Below are 18269 nucleotides of genomic sequence, written 5' to 3' on the forward strand. Positions count from 1 at the left end.
CACCCAAAGCCGTCACAGACTGGTGTCCTGCCCAGCTTCCACTGGCGGGGCAGGAGGGCTGGAACCACAGGGGCATGTTTCAGTGGTCAGCACTGACACTCACGCGTTTAGGAGACACACTGGAGAGGAGGGTTAGATGCTGAAGCAATGTCTGTAAGTTACAGCTTGTTACAGTTATTATTTACGCATCTTTTTATAAATGCAAAAGGTGAAGTCACGTAATTCATCATTTCTCAGACATGGATGACAGAGCATGTGATTTGGCATAGTCAGTTTTAGGCTAGCTGTAAATGAATTGCACAATAATTAAACCTGATTAAGTACATAATAGGGTCAGCAACGGATTACTTTTCTCCTTACATTTTATACATATATATATACACACACACAGACAGGCATTTTATCATTAATTGCATTTTAGTCTTGTCAAGAGACAACTGTCTACTGCAGAATGACTGAAGTGATACCCTTAAAAAGGAAACTATTCTTGGTGTGCTTTGCTGGGAAAGAGAAGTTCCTCCTTGGGGTGATTCTCGTGGCTAGGAGTCACATACAAGCATCACCAGACAGCTAGAGGGATGGGGCGCGAAGGGCTGGGGACTCGCACAGCTCTGGCTAGCTGTGGGCATGAGCGGTGGCACGCTAAGCTTGTTGCCTGCAGCAGAGAGGAGATATTTGAGCCAAGGGGCTGGATCAGATTCTGTTTGGGCTGCTTATCTAGGACTTGGAGAGAAAAAATTGGCTTATTTAAAGTGCATTTAGAGTCTGAAAAGCATCCCTGGGAAGGAGATTTCCCTACTGCTGCCCTGCACTGTCCTGCCAGCTCCCATTTACAAACCAATCTTTTCCAGGGTCTGCTGGTCACCTTCCCCTGCTGCCACAGCCAAAGAGGTGTCTATCTGAGCTCAGCTGCTCCCCACGAAGGTGCAAGATCATTTATTTAAAGCCCAACATCCCCTAACTGGGCAAGGACTCGGGGCTGACAGGAGCAGGGATTTCTGCACCAGGAAAACCCACGGCCACGTTTCACTGCGGTTTTTAGAAGTGCAAGTGAGCAGGAATCCTTCCCACCAGCCTGGAGGTTTCCTAAAGAGCCTTAAATTAGCTCAAAAGCTAACGGGGACAAATCTTGGCCTCACTATTTACATAGTCAGTGAGACTGGTTGTATGTGCTTGCATACAGAGTGGCAAGATTTGACCTGGAGAATAGGTCCTCTGAGAAACACTGCCAATTTTATAGCTGCTTTTCAAAATAGAAGCCTTTAAAAAAAAAACAAAAAACACCAGACTCAGGATGCAGAATCTGGAACCGGATGGTTGTATCCACAGGGAAACCCTGTCCTTGCTCCCCAACACATGCACACGCACGCACACACACACACAGTGCACCAGGGCTCCTGCCCACGGCCACGCACAAATACTGGTCTTCCACGTCAAAATGTAAACTACTCATTTACAATACCACACACTGAGAGAAGTTGTAGATCCTGAGCCAGGGTGTAGATTAGGAATCTCTTGGCTTCCAGCATTATCAACAGCAGCACTGAGGGTTTCTTTCCCTCCCGCCTGCCCCCCCCCCCCTTATCTTTTTTTTAAAACGCTAAATCAGCCAGCCACCTGCTAGTTAAAAAGCAAAAGAAAAGGGAGAATTCCCAGGATTGCTTGCCCTTGTTGAGACAGTGGCAAGTGGCTGGACACTACCAACTGAAAGAGAAAACTCACGCATGTCGTAAACCTGTGGTTTACTGTGGTTCACGGCTTATTCCAAGAGGGGAGATGGGTGCTGGTTGCTATTTTTCTCTTTCCCTTTTGGGGATGGGGGTGTGGGGGTGTTTTTGGCTGATGTAGTTCTAACATACACCTATCACCACAGTAATTAAAAAATCACCACCGTACACTGTTTCACAGGGAAAAAGAAGACACGTGAATGTACACTTACTACCACGCACAACAAGAGCCCTGCAGGTCAACTCATGGCCTCTTCAAAATGAAAAATAAAGGAGAAAAATAAAAGAGCTCAAGACAATAATGGAGGGGGGGGGGGGGGGGGGGCGGGGCGGAAATCCAAAATGATCTCGTTACAAAGAATGGGAAAAGAACTGTTATGGTACACTCTGACTTTCTGAAATAGCTGCAGAAACTCGGCCCAGCCTTCTTCCTCCTCCTCCTCCCTTCCCCCCAAGATCTTTCGCCCGAGGACAAAGTCCTGCTGCTCACATCTCGTTGGAGTAGGTGTAGTTTGGGGTGGCCGAGTACTGCGTCTCGTGCTGCATCATGGCCCCCTGCGCCGCCCCCATGGCCGCGTTCTGTGCTGCCTGCTGGACGTGGGGGTTCTTCCATGCCCCCGTGGTCCACTCCTCCTGAGCTTTGCTGAAGCTCCCACCACTCCCCCGGTAAAACTTATGCACCTGTAGCAGGTTGGAAAGAGAAAATCCAGAGGCACTGAGCAACTGCAGCTCATACTGACCGTCCAGGGTAGCGGCGAGGGCTCCCTGAAGCAACGCAGCATCCCTCTCTCCCCCTGTACCATAGTGAGAGCGATGAAGGAGAAGACTGCCATCCCCGTGAACAGGACGGTGGGGATCAGCATCACCACGGCTGACCCCACATTGGTCCCAAAGAAGGAAATCGCTGCGATCCAGCCACTGCAAGGAGATCAAAACAACCATTCAGCAGCTTGGGGGCTTTCCCGGCTGGCTCTGCACACCACAGCCTCCAGCATCCCTCCCAGCTCCTCAAACCATCTTCCCCAAGGAGAGAAGCTACTAAAGCACTGAGGACATTAAAACACCCAGAGGCCACAGCACTGGCACAATGGTGATTGTCCCTGCACCCAACACAAGAGCAGCATCTTCCTTACCAGACACCCCAGCCAGGGATTCCCACCGCCTGGATAATGCTGATCACCAGCTGGGCCATGAAGGTGAAGAAGAAGGCCATGAAGCTGAAGGAACTGTCTGTCCTGCAAAAGAACGCTCAGTCACTCCGTACCTCTCCACCCCTGCTGCTCTGCAAGGGAAAGGAGATGCTCCCACATCTCGGACTCTTTCAGGGCAGAAGTGGCTGTGGTTTAGCGAGAGCGTGGTGAGAAGCGGAGCTGCCTGCAGACAGCAGGCATCAGAGCAAAACTAAAGGCAAGGGAGAAACTGCGGGAGGCTGAAGGTAGTGACGGGGCACCTGGGAAAGCCACGGGGCATCAGACCCTCCCCATGGCTCAGCCAGCTCTGCGCATCAGGCGAGAGGGCATCTGTGTTCGGACACAGCTCTCAGCTCATGCTGCCCTACCATGAAACTCAACTGTCCCCCACCAGGAATAAATATGTCCCCAGTTTTCTAGATCTGGGGACACTGCACTGGGGAGTGACCTCAGCAGCATGGATAATCCATACAAGCACCTCGAGGACTTGTGGAAAAATACAAAAGAAGCCTCAAGGATGGGCAGGAAGGGAGGGAAAGGTGGCACCCCCATTGCATCCTCACCGCTCCCCCCGACGCTGCACAGAGGCTCACGTAGGGCGTCTTTGTATCACATGGTTGGGGGTTTGGCCCTTAGGAAATTCCAAATTCTTGCTTTGAAGGTTAGAAAGTTAAAGGGCTAGATGGAAAGAGTGGAAATTCCCCCAAATATTCAGGCAGTGCCCCAAGCTAAGCACTAACCATTTAGGGGAAAAAAAAACCCCAAACCAAAAAAACATGAGAAGCCAGGCTCAGGTATGACCACTTACTTGAAAGCTTTGTAAATAGGTCTAAACCAGCAGACATAGGAGCAGGGCGTAAAGAGAATGAGCCAGAGAATTGCCAGTCCAAAATTAACAGCTCCACCGCCTCCAATCAGCCATGCGAGGCAGCCAACGAGATTCACCGCCAAGGTGATGCTGTTCACTGCAAACACACACACACACACAGAGGGAGCAGAGTAGCGTGTACGCAAGGACGTCAGTGCAATACGAGACCCCAACCCCAGGGATGCCCATGCGGGGCTGACCTCCAGCGGGTTTGGCCAGCAGTGTGTTACCCTAGCCAGAATGCCCTTAAGCCGGCTGAGTCTGGAGAGCGTCGCCAGGCTGGCTCAGCCCAAGGAGGTCTAACCTCAGCTGAGGAGCAAGAAGAAAAAAAAAAAAAAATCACTGAGTTGTAATGTCTTAAGCAGGTCCAGGGCTCATGGGGCTCTGAGGACAGGGAAGAGCCACCTCCTCCGGCTGGCAGCAAGCTGGGGCACATTTCCACCAACAGAAGAAAACTGGAGGAATCAAAGTGAAGCTTCCTCACTTGTCTCCAGCTACAGTTTTGCAGAAGGAGCTTGTGCTGGTGCTCCCCGAGCATCACTGAGAGCTGAAGTCCTGAACTCCTGGCCCCCGCCTCGCCAGTTCAGGGGGGTGCGTGTTTGTTTCTCCCACCCCTGCTTGGGGTTACACAATACAAGGGCTATTACTATGAAGCCCAGCTTAGCAGACACAGGACAAAGCAGAGGAGGCTCATCTGCATTCTGACGCCTCTGATTTTTGAGAATGATTCATTATTTCAACGAGAATTAAAACCCTCCCACCACTGCCTGCAAGAGAGCTGCAGCTGGCAAGAAAGACAGCCCAGTCGGCTGGGCTGACCGGGCACTCGCTGCTCCCAGAGCCCCCAAGGACACGAGGGAACTTTTCAGCCTCTCTGCGCTTGCGTGTGGCTGGGTGTTTGCGGGGGAGTTGTGGAGAAAACAATCCAGAGAGGAGCTCCAGAGACAGAAACCAAGACACAGGCGACTGGCTCAGAGCGCTGGTGCTTGTGCTGTGGGAGAGGCTGGAGCAAGAACTGAGCTCTATTAAATTAAGAAGAGCGAGAACAGCCAGATGGGGATGGGGAGGGAGTTGAACAGCCCCAAGACAGCTTCCCCAGGGAAGCGCAGCTTTATTTTCTTCCCCTTTCATAGGCAAGCTATGCTAACCCTCCTGACACGATGGGGGAAGTTACCCCAGTGTCACCTTCCCAATGGGACGCAGCCCCCAAAAGCCGGAGCGAGGCACCCCCCCAGGGGTGCCAGCCCGGTGCTGTGCCGAGAGCAGAAGCACCCGACCTCTCTGCTGCCAGCTCAGCTGGTAACCTGCCTCCAAAGTACAAGGCACTCCCTGGGCACTGATGCTCCCAGCGTTCAGGGAAAACACCTATTAAGGAACTAAGTTCTTCTAAAAAGAAATAAAATGGTGCCAGCTTGCCCTGAGCCACACACATTTCCACGTATGGCAGGGTGTGATCTGCCCCTCTGGCTCTTCTCCCCACCTGGGGCTGGTAAGGAAGAGAGATCCAGGCTAGTTTTAAGAGTTAGAAGATGGCAACAGCCCTGTTAGCACAGCACGGCACACAGAGGCATGCAAGAGGAACAGGCAAGACCTCTGAGGGAAGCCTTGGGCTCCCACATTTTGGGGAGCAGGCACACCAGCCCTCCAGTCCAAGCAGCATCTTGGCCTTGGGCCGCTGCCGAAGGACTTGCAAGGAGCTTGGGGTGGCAGAGAAAGCCCTTCCCCTGCCCAGCCACCAAACAAAGCCAGCGGAAGGTTGGCACCTCTCCTCTCCTGGGGCACAAGGCCAGCAGCTGAGCGAGATGGAGAGGGGAGTAAATCCTTTCGGAGGAGGAGGAGGTGCGGGTTCAGAGCTGTCTCCTCGCAGTGGACTCCAGTGGGATGTCAGGGTCACCACCGATGGCCCTTGGACACTAAGCCAGCTCCAGCCTCCTGGAGCTGGTAGGGCTGAAACCCAAGGGATGCTGCAGCCCATGTCCCACGCCCGAGGAGTTTGAACAGGAGACACCAAGGCCTGGAGGGGCAGAAGGACTTCCTCTGATCTTGCTCTGCTCTTTCAGCCCATGACTTCCAGAGCAGCTGCCTTCAGAGAGGCGAATGCAAACCTGCCCCAGCCCTTCCCCGCCCAGCGACTCACGCATCCAGAGGTAGTAAAGCCGTTTGGCCATGGTACGGTGCTGCGGTGGGATCTCCGCATCGAAGTCCTGGTAGAAACATGGCTTCAAGGGGATGAACTTCGGCAGGGGAGGGAAGTTGTTCACTTTTTCTGCAATAAAAAGTTTCACCAGCATCGGGCACTGCACAGAGCTGCACATAGGTCAAGAGGCTTCCTAATTATTCTTGTTCAGCCCCAGGAATTGAGTTTCATGCAGGAATTAAGGATTTCCCCTTGTAACCACCACCAACCCACAGAAAAGCATCAAGACAAATTTAGCCCCCACTGGCCACGTGGATCCTGCAAGTGTGGACACCTGCAACCCCATTGGGGACTAATAATGTGATATTATGGCCAGTAACATCCCAGATGGGCTTCGGAGGCAAGGAGCAGCCCCACCATGGACCCCCCAATACCTGCCATGCCGGCACACGCTCAGCCTTTCCGTTCCGCAGGAAAAGTAGGGGGGAAAAAACCCAGCAGCTTTATCAAAGCTGGAGGAAAACAAGAGAAAAAGTGATACGAAGTGGTCAGGTACCTCCCTGAAGAGCCTTCACCTTCCTCCCCGCTCCAAAATAGTTCAAGGACAGTGCTGTAAGAAAGCAGTTTGCTTTATTTACACGGACGCTCTACACTATTCACACATCCAGGCTTACCGCTGGCACCTGGCTGGTAGCAGAATAAATCCCAGCTCCTACGGCCCGAGGCTTATGCACCAGTTAAGGCAGAAGATTAAGAGAAGATCCAGTGATGTGAGGCAGAGCACGGGCTTAGCCTCCCACTCCCAACTGACCTACATCCAGCCCCAGAAGAGGGACCAGGCTGGATGGCAGGGGAAGGGACATGGCCCCCTGAGCAATGGGGCAGCTGTGGACAGTTTGAAATCCTCAGGTTCATTACCTGTCCCAAAACTTTTTTTTTTTTTTCATTTTTCTTTTTGCAAAGAGCTCCAGCACAGGGAACTACCTGGCTGCCTCCTGATGGCATCGCAGCTCCCATCTCTGCAAGCCCAAGCCAGAAACCAGGCCAAAAGGGAGCAGGGAAATTGGCTGAAAATATCAGCTGGAAAAAAAAATAATCAGTTGTGATTGTCACTAATGAGTCACCTGAGTGCTGGCTTAATGATTAGTCACATCACTTGGCACCTTGCAGGTGGGAGAGGTGGGGAGCTTAGCATCCCAGGACAGTCCCAGACCATGCCATACTCATGCAGTGAAAATTAAGCAAAAATTAAGAGCTGAAGTTTTAAATATAAGCGTGAAGACAGCCACTCTGCATATCCTCACCTGCCTGCTAGCTCTGCCTTCAGGTTTTGCCCTCTCCCAGGCAACCTCGGGCAGAGGAATGGCAGCAGCGAACATGTCTCTCGTGATGGGGGTCCCAGGGGTCAACGCTTTGGGCTTTCCGGAGGGTTTGAGGGTCCCTGCCTGGGCAAAACCATCACCCAACGCCAGACACCGGCCAGGCAAAGCAGACTCGCGCGGCTCACTGGCATACCGTCTCCCAACATCCGACGGCAGCCCACGGATGACTCCATCCCCTGGGCGCTATAAATACGAACCGCCTGCCTGCGCGGTGACGTCTCGCGGCAGGGCTGGGTGACGCGGCCCCCGCACGTGTGCTGGGAGCGGGGACATGCGGCCGGGTGTGCCCCCCGGCACGACACCTGCTCTGGCACTGCAGCACCTTGGCCAAAACAAAGGGGGCTGGCCAAGCTGGGGGGGCTGCCGCAGAACTGCGGGAGGGCTGCTGTCCGAGGGGGGCTTTTACAATATGGGGAGGGCTTGCGAACCGGGGGGTGGGGGGGGGCTACTGCAATGCAACCCACGGACGGTAACCCCGAGGGGAAACCCCAGCACCCTCTCCGTGCCTGGGGTGCCAGCCCCCCGCGTGCTGCTCGGGGGTGGTGGGGAGGGCAAGCAGGGCTCGGCCGCGGCGCCCATCGCCCCCCGGGGGTTTCCACGGGCCAAGGGCTCCGTGCCCCACGCACGCCTCTCGTCCCCCCCGCCCCGAAACCCGGCGCGGGCCTCCCGCAGCTGCCTGGCGAGGGGACAACGGCGGCCCGCCTCACGCTCGGACCCGCGGGCAGGGATCGGCACCCACGCGGGTGCGGGCAGCCCCGGGGGCGCCTCCACGTCGCGCAGCTCCCCCCCCCAACGCGTGGGGTGCAGACCGGGGGTCGGTGCAGAAGGCGGTCGTCCCCCTCGGGGGCAGCATCCGCCCGCCCCCCCCACCCCGAGGCAGCCCGCCCCCCGGCCCCGGGGCTCACCCGCCTGGCGTGGCGTGACCCGACCCGTCCCGCGGCGGGTGGCGGCGGCCGCCCGCCCGCCTGGCGCTGCTCCTGCCGCAGCGGCCGCGATCTCGCGAGACTGCGCCGCCGCCGCCGGCCCCGCTATGGGCAGCCCCGAGATCTCGCGAGAGCAGCCTCTGCCGCTGTCCAGGGTCCTGCTGCCGCCGGCGGGGAGGGGCGGGGCCGCCGAAAGGGGGCGGGGCTCCTGTAGGGTTGGGGGGCTCTATGGGTGGGAAGGGCTCTATTGAGGGGGGGGAGCTCTACGGAGCAGGGGTACAGTAATCCCTCCGTGGGGCAGACCCTCTATTGAGCATGGGTATGGGAAGCTCCACGTGGATAGGAGGAGAGCCTCTATGGGGCAGGGGAGACCCTCTATGGGGCAGGGGCTCTGGGGGTCAGAGCAGGCTGCCTGTACCCAGGAGGCTAAGTCTGAGCCTGCAGGTCCCACCAGCAGGACCAAACTTAGGGCACCCCATGTCCACACCCTGCTGTGCTCCTGGCCGGGGTCCCGCAGAGCCAGTATCTGCCCACAGTGTCCTGCTCTGTGTCACTGCTGTCACACTGTCCCCGCAGAATTACACAGTGCTTTGGGACTACTACTACTTTTTAAGTCACCTTACTCACCCTTTAGCCAAGCACAACAGAGCTGCAGCAGCAGTAACGCGCACACGTAGCTCACACATGTCTATGCATGCCTGGGGGCTTTGTAGCCAGTGCCCTGCAAAGCCCACCGGAGCCGTGCTCACAGGTGGCTGTTAGCCATCGCCTGCAAGCAGCATCAGGGAAGTTGGTATTTTAATGAGAAAACAGTCTAAAAAAACCCCCAGGCGCTGCAGCAAGTGTGCTGGCAATACAACGGGAGTCATTTCTCCCTCTGGGTTGCCACCAGTCCCGCTGCCAGGGCTGCTGGAGGAGCTGCTGTGCTGCTGTTGTTCCCTCTCTCAGCTCAGCCGTGCAGCTGCAGGGCTGCTCGCTGGAATGTCAAAAATCCCACATCACTGTTTCCAAGAGCAGGAAGTTTCCCGCTGTCCAAGACAGGCCTGAAGCCACTGTCCCCACCACCCTGCCTGGGTTCCCATGGTGGTCTGCCTCACACCCAGTGCTGCTCCGGACAGTAATTAATTAATGGCCCACACGAAGGGCAGAAGATATCTTGATTGCTTTTGTCAGCAATGCCAAGGCTGGGATGCAAAGGGCAGGGGAAGGGACTGGATTAACTCACAGGTGGGCTAGAACAGGGACAAAAAGCTCCTAAAGCGGACACAAATCCCATATCAGCCTGAGAACTCCAACCAACATGAGGAGGACTCTAAGAAGGGTCCTTTGTCCTCAGTGTCATCAGAAGGAGCCCTGTGCAAATCGCTTGGGCCTCCTGCCTCGGTGGTTGTGAGCATGTCGGTACACTGTCATGGAAACAGCTTTATTTGACAATTAAATCACCCTCCCTTCCCAGGGTCCAACCTCCAGCATCGGCATACGGTCATGCTTTATCAGGCATGGAGGAGAGCATCCCACTGTGGGAACATGTGCAGGGCAGGGAAGCAGCTAAATCTCTCTTTACACCAGTGAGCCCTGGTCACCAAACACCCTTGGCAGATGAACAGCATCGCTCTGTGGGAACGCTAGGAAGGAAACCTGGCAGAAACAGGGAAAATGCCCGTTTCACAGATGGTAAAATAGAGGGAAGCAGGAAAAATACCATGCCACACACGACCCCATATCTGGGGACCCAGCTGTCCACTCTAAGCACCTTCTGGGTCTTGGACCTGGAGTTGTTGTCCCCTGCAGAGAATGGGACCCCTGTGCATCCAGCTCCGTCCCCTGCACGACAGCAGCAGAGCAAGGGGAAGAACATGAAGAGCAAGGGGGGAAGGGGACAGACATGGCTGTGGATCCCCACTCTTGCCAAGCACCACTGCTCACCCACGTGCGAGACCTCACGGGGGTGCTCTGAGACTTGGAGTGCTGTGCCAGCTCTGCCTCACTGCCCTGCCTGCAGGCGCTGAGCACCTCGGGGATCTGGGGCTGGCCACAGCGCCCACCCCCACTCCCTGGGGAAGATGCCTTTGCAGACTCAGCTCAGTCCCAATTTTACCACAGATGGGCCGCAAGATCCCTCCCCTGGGCCCAGGACCACAGGGACTTCTTTGTGTCCCTTATTTCACATCTCATGAGCTTTCTCTCAGCCAGATTTGCTCCCAACCTGCTTCTTCGCCTGCCTCAGCTCCCCCAGCACCTTCCCATCTCACTGAGGCTTTGAGGATGGCCAACCGCAGAGCTGCCCCACCACCACATTTCCATCTGCCTGCAGGCTTTACAAGAAGAGATATTCAGAAATGAAATGGATGTGTGCTCCCCTTGCTCGTCAGGATGGCCAGGGAGCCAAGCAGATGCCAGGGCAGGGTAAGAACCTCACTACATGAGCAGGGCAGGTTCAACCAAAAGTCCACATCGACCAGCAAGTTCCCAGCGAACAAACAGCTTCAAAGGCAAGCCATGAAGTCAATTTACAGGTCAGGTCTAGGGGTCAGCCCATGGGTTGGAGTCCAGACCAGCAGAGATCAGACATAAGGACAGCTACAACTGACCTAGAGACCAGCTGCATCATAGTTCAGACTGGGACTGAGTTGAGCTGAAATAGAGTTCCTGCACCATGGGCAGGGTGTGGGTAGGGGGTCCCAGGTGGGACTGGTCAGGACCATTAGGGTTTATTACGCCCCCAGGGCCCTTATGATGTCCCTATGCTTGCTGTGCTGGAGCTCTGCAAAGGAACTTCTTTTGCTGCCTGCCCCACTCAAAACGAGGATTGTCTGTTATTTTCTGTTTATGGTAAGAGCAAGGAACTTCCCTTGCTGGCTCACTTAGCAGGGAGCTGGTGCTACCAAAGGATACTCCTAGTGTTCCTCTAGCATCTCAAGACAGCCCCTGCAGGCTGGGGAGCTGAAGGTTGCATCATCTGGAGGCTGATCCTGGGAAGCAGTGGCTCCTGGACCTTAGTTAAGATCAGAGCAGGGGATCCCTGCAGCTGTGGCACGCTGGGGGTCCATCTGCGTACACCCCCCGACCCTGTCCTGGGGCTGCAATCAGCTTGGGCATCAGCCTGCTGCCAAGTGCAATGTGATGAGCACCTGAGACCTGAGCCGGGGCCGATGTGACGCAGAGATGGAGAGTGGTACTGAGACTTTCCCTGTATCAGATGCTTTGACTTTCCGACCCACTCCCATGCAGGGCCGCCTTGGATGACAGAAAATACAGAGAGGGCAGGTGGAGGACAGGGGCTCAGGTTACTGCTCCTGTCCAGCTGCCCTCCTGTCTATTAAGAATATGTTTCTGGGCTTTTTCCCCGCTTTTCCAGGCTTGGCTGGGGCTGTTGTCAGCTCTGGCTCCGTGCCATTCCCTGCAGCCCTCTCCATCCCCACCGCTGCCAGCCCTCCCCTCTCGGCTCCCCTGCCAAATGGCCCTTCCAAACTTACACCTCCTGTGGGGTCAGGGCCAGGCAAGAGGGTCCTGCAGGGAAGGGGGACACCCCCCGACCCCCCCCCCCCCCCCCAGCCCTGTAGGGTGCTGGCAGCCCATAGCACTGGGATGTGGGATGCTCAGAGAGAAACCATAGTGGGGAAAAGGGGGAAGAAACCAGTCCCTGGGTCCCACTGTGACCGGAGTGGATGCTCAGGACAGACAGACAATACGCAGGGTGTAATTGCTTTGTTCTTATTTCTTTTCCTTTCCTGCCTTTACCATTTACCTCTTCTCCATTTTAAATGACTCCCCATCTTTCCCAATGTTTTTTTTTTTCCCAGTCCCCTCCAGGCTAGGGCTGTCTGTGCCTTTGTCCCCCCATTCTCACTCTCCATCCTCTCCCATCCTGTTGTTTGCTGCGGCTGAGCTCATTTCAGCTATTCCTTCACTTGGAATAACCGATCCACTCTGTTGTCCTCCAACAAATAAGCTGACAGGCCAATGAATAGCTTCAGATGGCAATTAGCAATGGAGTTGCTAATAATGAATTTCATTTACATTTTAAGCACTGCAGAGGGAAAGCAAGACCCCGTCATGAATGCCCCCCTGCCGCAGCCTTTGCCTTGGGGGGAGGGCACCCTCCGCAGCCCTCTGAGGGATGCAGAAAGGCTTGGCTGTGATTGCACCTCATCTGCCTCCATTTCAGAGGCTGCAATAAGCAGAGTTTGTTAAGCAGCAATTAGAGGTGGGGGGTGGGAGAAGCTGCTGCTGCTTCCATCATGCGATGGGTAGGGAAGGCACCCTGATGGCACAAAAAATGGGCCACAGGAGGCAGGAGCTGGTTCTGGGCCAGGAAAGAAGGGTTGGATGGCTCACCCAGCACTAGGGACTCATCCGGCTGCAGGCTCGGCACTGAGCAGCACTGGCTCGCCTGGAGCCTTGGTGCCATCAGCCCGCGGTGGCCACGTAACCCTCCTGTGCCAGTGGTGGCTGTTTGAACACCTGAATAGCGACTCGGAGGGATTTCTCAGCTCCCTCGACTGCACACACTCTGCAAATGGTTGCTAAAATCTTTCCTGATTATTTTCCTAGGGTTTTAGCATCTTTTGAAGGCAGCAGTTTCCCTGAGAGGCTTAATCCATCCCTGCCTGCCTGAGGAAGGAGCCAAGCACCTTCTGAAAGGATGCCTCAAGTAGTCATCAAGCAGAAAGGGGGGGAAATGACATTGTTTTGTCCCATATGAGTGAGGGATTCATGGTGGAAGCACAGCAACCGGGCATGCTTGCTACTGCAGAGTGCTGGGTGGGACTTGGGGGATGCTCAAAGCCTGAATCTGCCAGCGGTGCTGGGGGAGAGTCTGGGGTCATGGTGGGCCCTGCCTCAGTTTCCCCCTCTGTGCCAAAGGGGCCTCATGGGGCGTTAGCTGGGTTGGAAAAAGATGCTTTCCATCCCTTGGATTTTCCAATGAAGCGGGGCACTGCTCTTAGTTGGAGCATCCCATCCCACACTGGTGCTGTCCTCCCATCACCTGCAGACCCCCTGGACCCCAGTCTGGTGTCCGGATCAGGGGGTGGCCCATACCTGCCCCCATTTAGGGCAGCAGCACCCACAGAAAGCTGCTTTGGGGACCACAGAGATGTGGGGGTTTGCCCTGTCTGGGAGGGGATGGCCACATCCTGCCTTGCCACAGCCTTCACCTCCATGGGCATCGGATTGATTTATTTATTTATGTATTTTTTCAAGCCTGGCTTGGAGTGAAAACAATCCAGGGGCCTCCAGAGGCCAGTAAGATTTGACTGCAAGTCAATACTTGGCATGTCTTTCCACTGTGCAATGATCCCCCAGCCAGCGGGGCGGGAGTCTGGGGGTGCTGGGGCAGGCAGGGGATGGGCAGGTGACAGGGGGAGGCAGAAGGCCGGCCTGGGGCAGGGACATCACCTCTGCTCGGGGAAGGCATTGGGGGCGGAAAGGGGAGATTTTCTGGCCTGCAATAGGTATCTCCTGGGATGTACTGCCAGTAAATATGACGGTGACCCCACGGCAGGCAGCTCCTTGGTAGGGATGTGGCACAGAGCAAGGGACAGGGGCTGGGAGAGCAGCAGGGCTGGGGAGGGAGAAGGAGGAGGGAGAGAAATCACCCATGAAAACTGGTCCTGCCGTGGCATCTGCTCCTCAGGGCTTTGGGGATGGAAAGGTTTTCCTGCAGGCAGAGCCAGGGCTGAGGCTGTGGGGTGCCGGGGGAGCAGAGCCCCAGCCCGCCGGGTGCATGCCCCAGCCCCACAGCTGGTCAGCAGTGCCATCTGCCAGGATTTCTCCTGGCTGCTGGTCCCACTAGCTTCTCTGATGGCTAATAAGGATTGAGCTCAAGCTCCACGGTACTTCCCAAAGTACCACCTGCATCTCCATGCCATCCCCGGGCACAGCATGGCCAGGACTCCCTACCCCTCTGGGGATGCTGCCGGGTAGAGGGTGCCAGGGAGGCAGGCAGGAGGCAGGCAGGAGGCCAGCTGCCCGCACTCTGCTGACATTCGCAGTTAGCAGTTGGCGTCCTTGAGGGGAGCAAGCGCTGAGAGAAGAGACCAGGTTCTCTTTAAGGGGGCAGGACTCCGGGAGCATGATGAAGGCAAGAGTGAGCTTCTGCCTCTGCCTTCCACCTTCCCTTCCCTGCCTGCTGCTTCCCTGCCTTCATGCTCCCGGATGGGGACCTGGGCTCCCTGCCCTCCCCTTTGCCTTTCCCAACTCTGGGTACTGAGCAGGGATGAAGGCAGGAGCTGGGTGCTGGGATGGGAGGCAGAGCGAGGGGAGGAGGAGGGGAGGAAGGGGAGGGAGAGGGGGAGGATCTGCTAATTACACAGAACAGCTCTGGGGGCTGCTGAAGTCCAGAATGAAGCAAAGAGCAGCAGAAGCAAGTGCTGCAGTGGGAGCGGAGCAGCTCAAGCATCACCAAGAGCCAGAGCTGGCTGTCGTCCCTGCTGGGAGCAACCGGGGGCACCCAGGGGACCTTGCAGCCCCTGGGGGACAGCCTCCAGCACAGCCACCGACCCACTGCCAGCTCCTCCGCAGCCAGCCCCAGGTGAGCAGAGGGGAAAGGGCTGGTGGTCCCAGGGGTGCAGCGTTAAACTCAGCCCTCCTGCAGGCTGGGCTGCAGGGCAGTGGAGTCAGCCCTGCCATGGTCCTGGGGGGCTAAGAGCCTGAGCAGTTCCATCGGGAAGAGGTGAAGGATGACTGCTGAAGGAGGGACAGCCAAGCCTGTCACCCAGTCCAGGATGGAGAACTTCCGAAAGGTGAGGACGTCAGAGGAGGAGAGCCCACTGCCCTTCACCGACCTGCCCCCAGACGTGGTGGAGATGAAAGTGAAGGAGGGCAGCAAGATCAGGAACCTGATGAACTTCGCCATGGCCCAGATGGAGCTGAAGGGCAGCCGGCAGATCGTCTTCAGTGGTTGTGGCAGGGCAGTCACCAAGACCATCACCTGCGTGGAGATCATGAAGCGGAAGCTGGGAGGTCTTCACCAGGTCACCAAGGTACGCTACAAAACCTTGCTGGAGGTCTGGGAGAACCAGGACCCACTGCCTGGTGGCCCAGCGCAGAACCTGACTGTCCACAAGAATGTCCCCTCCATCTGCATCCTGCTCTCCCGAGACCCCCTGGATCCCAACCAGACAGGCTACCAGCCCCCGGAGCCCTGGCACGGGCTGGGGACAGAGCTCAGCAAGGCAGGAGATGACATGTCGAGCTCCTCCACCAAGGGGCTGAAGCGGCCCCTGCCACCTCCCTGTGAGGAGCTGCTGACCAAGAAGTTGCAGGTACAGGTACCTGACAGCCCGAGGGGCTCGGGACCACCGACCTCCAGCCAGACCACCACCACTGACCCCACCACCTCCCACCCCGACCAGCTGTATGCCAGCTATATGTGCAGGAGTATGCCCTCTATATAGGCAGGCGATTGTATGCTGGAGGAACTCCGAGTTATTTTTTTTTAGCTGCTTTGCTGTGGATAAAGGCAGTGGGAAGCCTGTGTCATGCTTGCTCCGGGGTCACCAGTGTGCTGCAGCCCCCCCGCAGCGTGTCCCCACTCGCTGCTACTGCTCCAGCTGAGCCCCGTGCATGGGGGCTTGCTGCTGGGGGGGGTGTACCTTGTGTACTTGGGGTGAGGGTTAAAGGGTTAAACCTAACCAGCTCTTGGTTATGGACTGAAGCAGGGAAGAATGTGTCAGGGGCAAGCTGCTGACCCCAAATTTGGCCACCCAGAGGCAATGCCACCACCAGCCACCTTTCTGCAGTCACTCCAGGGAGCCAGAGCACCCGTTGCCGTTCACCGAGCGGTGCTGGACCAGGGAACGTGGCTGCACATCGTCGCTCCCCATTGTGATTTACCAGCCATCAGGAGAGATGGTTTTGCCCCAAGCCTGTTGGAGTAATACCTTCATTATCAAAACTGCTGCAATTACGCCTGGCAAGGAGCTGTCAGGTTTATTAATGCCGGGCTCAGCGCCCCGCAGCACCATGATTCATCCCCGATAAAACACACAAACAAGCAGACGGGTTGCTCCCTCCCTGTGCCCACGGAGCCAAGCACTGCGCTGCCTGTCTGTGGGACAGCAGAAGAAAATAAAACAACCCTTCTTCTTCTTCTTCCCGCATCAGACATTCAGGTCTTTGCTCTCCTGGAGGTGTTTGTAGTCTGGAGCTGGGGTGAAGCCCTGACACCACGAGCTGGGGGCAGTGGGAGTGTTAAGTGGGTTGTTGGCATGGCTGGATGTGGTGCTCGGCGCAGGTTGTGGGCTCGGCTGCAGAGCCCTTGCCGCGGGCTGGCTCCCTGGGAAAGCCCTTTGGAACAAAATCCCTGCTTCTTCCAGGGGGTAAAGGGAAATGAACAGAAAATAAAAGCTCTTTAGAAATAGTTGAAATAAGTCTATGGGAAAATGGGGGGATCATCTTGGCTGCCGACCACGGCACAGATCACAGTGAGGGCTGCTACTGATCCAGGACAAGGGATCCCAGCCAAATCCCGTCCCTTTCTGGAATGGGACCAGGATGGGGGTCTCCTATGTGCCCTGGCAGCAGCCTGGCCCCCGCTGGCATGGCAGAGCCTGGCAAAGCCCCTGTGTCAGCCCCTCAGGCCAGCACAGCAGGGACCAGGGTGATGTGGGGAGGGCAGGGGATGGGTTATGGGAGGCTGAGCAAGCCCCAATCCACTTGGTTCCCCTCGATCCAGCCCAGGCAGCCCCCAGGGGCACCGTGGGATGAATTAAATTGGTATTAATAAGCATTTGCTTCCCAAAAGCCAGCCGGGAGGGATGCTCTGGCTGCAGCCGCGTTATCTCCCCACCTCGCTCCCGCTCTCGGCAACGACAAGCGTCCCCTCTTTTGTCAAGGGCTTGCTTGGCAAGTGCTTTGCTTGGCTGGGAGCAGGAATGAAAGGAGACCGCGGAACAAGGAGGAGGAGGAAGCAGGGGTCTGTTTTGTTTGGTGATGACCTTGTTATCTCCCTCAGCAGGCAGCTGCTCCTCCGGGCCAGAGGCTTGCCCTTATCTGTCCTGCTGCAGATTGATTCACTTCACTTATCTGCCACTATGTAGTTGAATATTAATTTTCAATTGTAATTTTTAAATGATTTTTTTTGGTGGGTTTGGGGCTGAGAAAGCTTTGGGCTCTGTCCCATCCAGTGACTGCTCTTCCCCAGTCTCCTCTCACCAGTGCAGCCACCATTCTGGTTCAACCCTCTGCCCTACACGCGAGCCAGAGCACCAGGTACAGGCTCTTACCCCGTATGTGCTAAAAATCATGCTAATACATAAACCCCTCTGTAAATGCTCTGATTGAAGCCTAAAGACTGTCACAGCCACACAGCCGAGAACTAACAGTCCTTCACCTCCACAACCCTGCCCCACTGCTGCTGTCTGACATTGCTCCCAGCAAGGAGAGAAAAAACCCCAAATCACTCATTTCTCATTATTCCATTAATGTGCAAAATTATTTTTAATTGATTCTATATGCAGGCAGTTTCCAATCTTGGAGGCAACAGGAGCCTGGGGATTTTGTACTCCTTGCTTTGCTAGCTGTGGACCAAGTATTTCCTGCATGAGAAAATGGTTAAAAAATAAAAAGACTGTAACCAAAAATACAAAGCATTTAAAATAGCATGATGACATCTGGCTCCACAGGGTCCTAAGGAGATGGGGCGAGCAAAATTGTCACAATGATCTTGTGCTGCACTGCTGAGGCACAGCCCCAGGAGCCTGCAAAGAACAGTTTTCAGGATGCTGTTGCGAGCCCAGCAGTGCCCGGTGCAGTGGTGCCCTGCGTGGTGGTGCCCTGCGTGGTGGTGCCCTGTGCAGCAATGCCCGGTGCAGCGGTGCCCTGCATGGCAATGCCCTGCGTGGTGGTGCCCTGCATGGCGGTGCCCGGTGTGGTGGTGCCCTGCGCGGTGGTGCCCTGTGTGGTGGTGCCCTGTGCGGCAATGCCCGGTGCAGCGGTGCCCTGCATGGCGATGCCCTGCGTGGTGGTGCCCTGCGCTGCAGTGCCCTGCACGGCGGTGCCCGGTGTGGTGCTGCCCTGCGCGGCGATGCCTGGTGCA

At 56.2% G+C, this 18269-nt stretch overlaps 2 protein-coding genes across 4 annotated transcripts; one reads left to right on the top strand and one right to left on the bottom strand.

The window, feature by feature from the left end:
* Positions 1-240: 240 nt before the first annotated feature.
* SCAMP5 (secretory carrier membrane protein 5) lies at positions 241-8317 on the bottom strand. 3 transcript variants are annotated; one of them, XM_080396004.1, is made up of 8 exons: positions 8210-8282; positions 7227-7367; positions 6357-6434; positions 5923-6051; positions 3726-3882; positions 2861-2962; positions 2528-2645; positions 241-2408 (listed from the first exon to the last, which is right to left on the bottom strand). In XM_080396004.1, exons 3-8 carry the CDS (start codon positions 6361-6363, stop codon positions 2214-2216), a joined length of 708 nt encoding a protein of 235 aa, XP_080252130.1. In that variant the 5' UTR covers positions 6364-6434; positions 7227-7367; positions 8210-8282; the 3' UTR covers positions 241-2213. The 3 variants fall into 3 exon arrangements, with proteins under 3 accessions (XP_080252130.1, XP_080252129.1, XP_080252131.1); XM_080396003.1 differs by lacking the exon at positions 7227-7367 and having other exon boundaries at positions 8210-8317; XM_080396005.1 differs by lacking the exons at positions 7227-7367; positions 8210-8282 and adding an exon at positions 6907-7200.
* Positions 8318-10659: 2342 nt separating this feature from the next.
* Positions 10660-17769, top strand: RPP25 (ribonuclease P/MRP subunit p25). The gene has a single exon (XM_080396027.1). The coding sequence runs from the start codon at positions 14911-14913 to the stop codon at positions 15625-15627; it is 717 nt and encodes a 238-aa protein (XP_080252153.1). The 5' UTR covers positions 10660-14910; the 3' UTR covers positions 15628-17769.
* The last annotated feature ends 500 nt before the right edge of the window (positions 17770-18269 follow it).

Source organism: Falco punctatus (genome assembly GCF_963210335.1).
Source record: "Falco punctatus genome assembly, chromosome: 7".
Taxonomy (NCBI): domain Eukaryota; kingdom Metazoa; phylum Chordata; class Aves; order Falconiformes; family Falconidae; genus Falco; species Falco punctatus.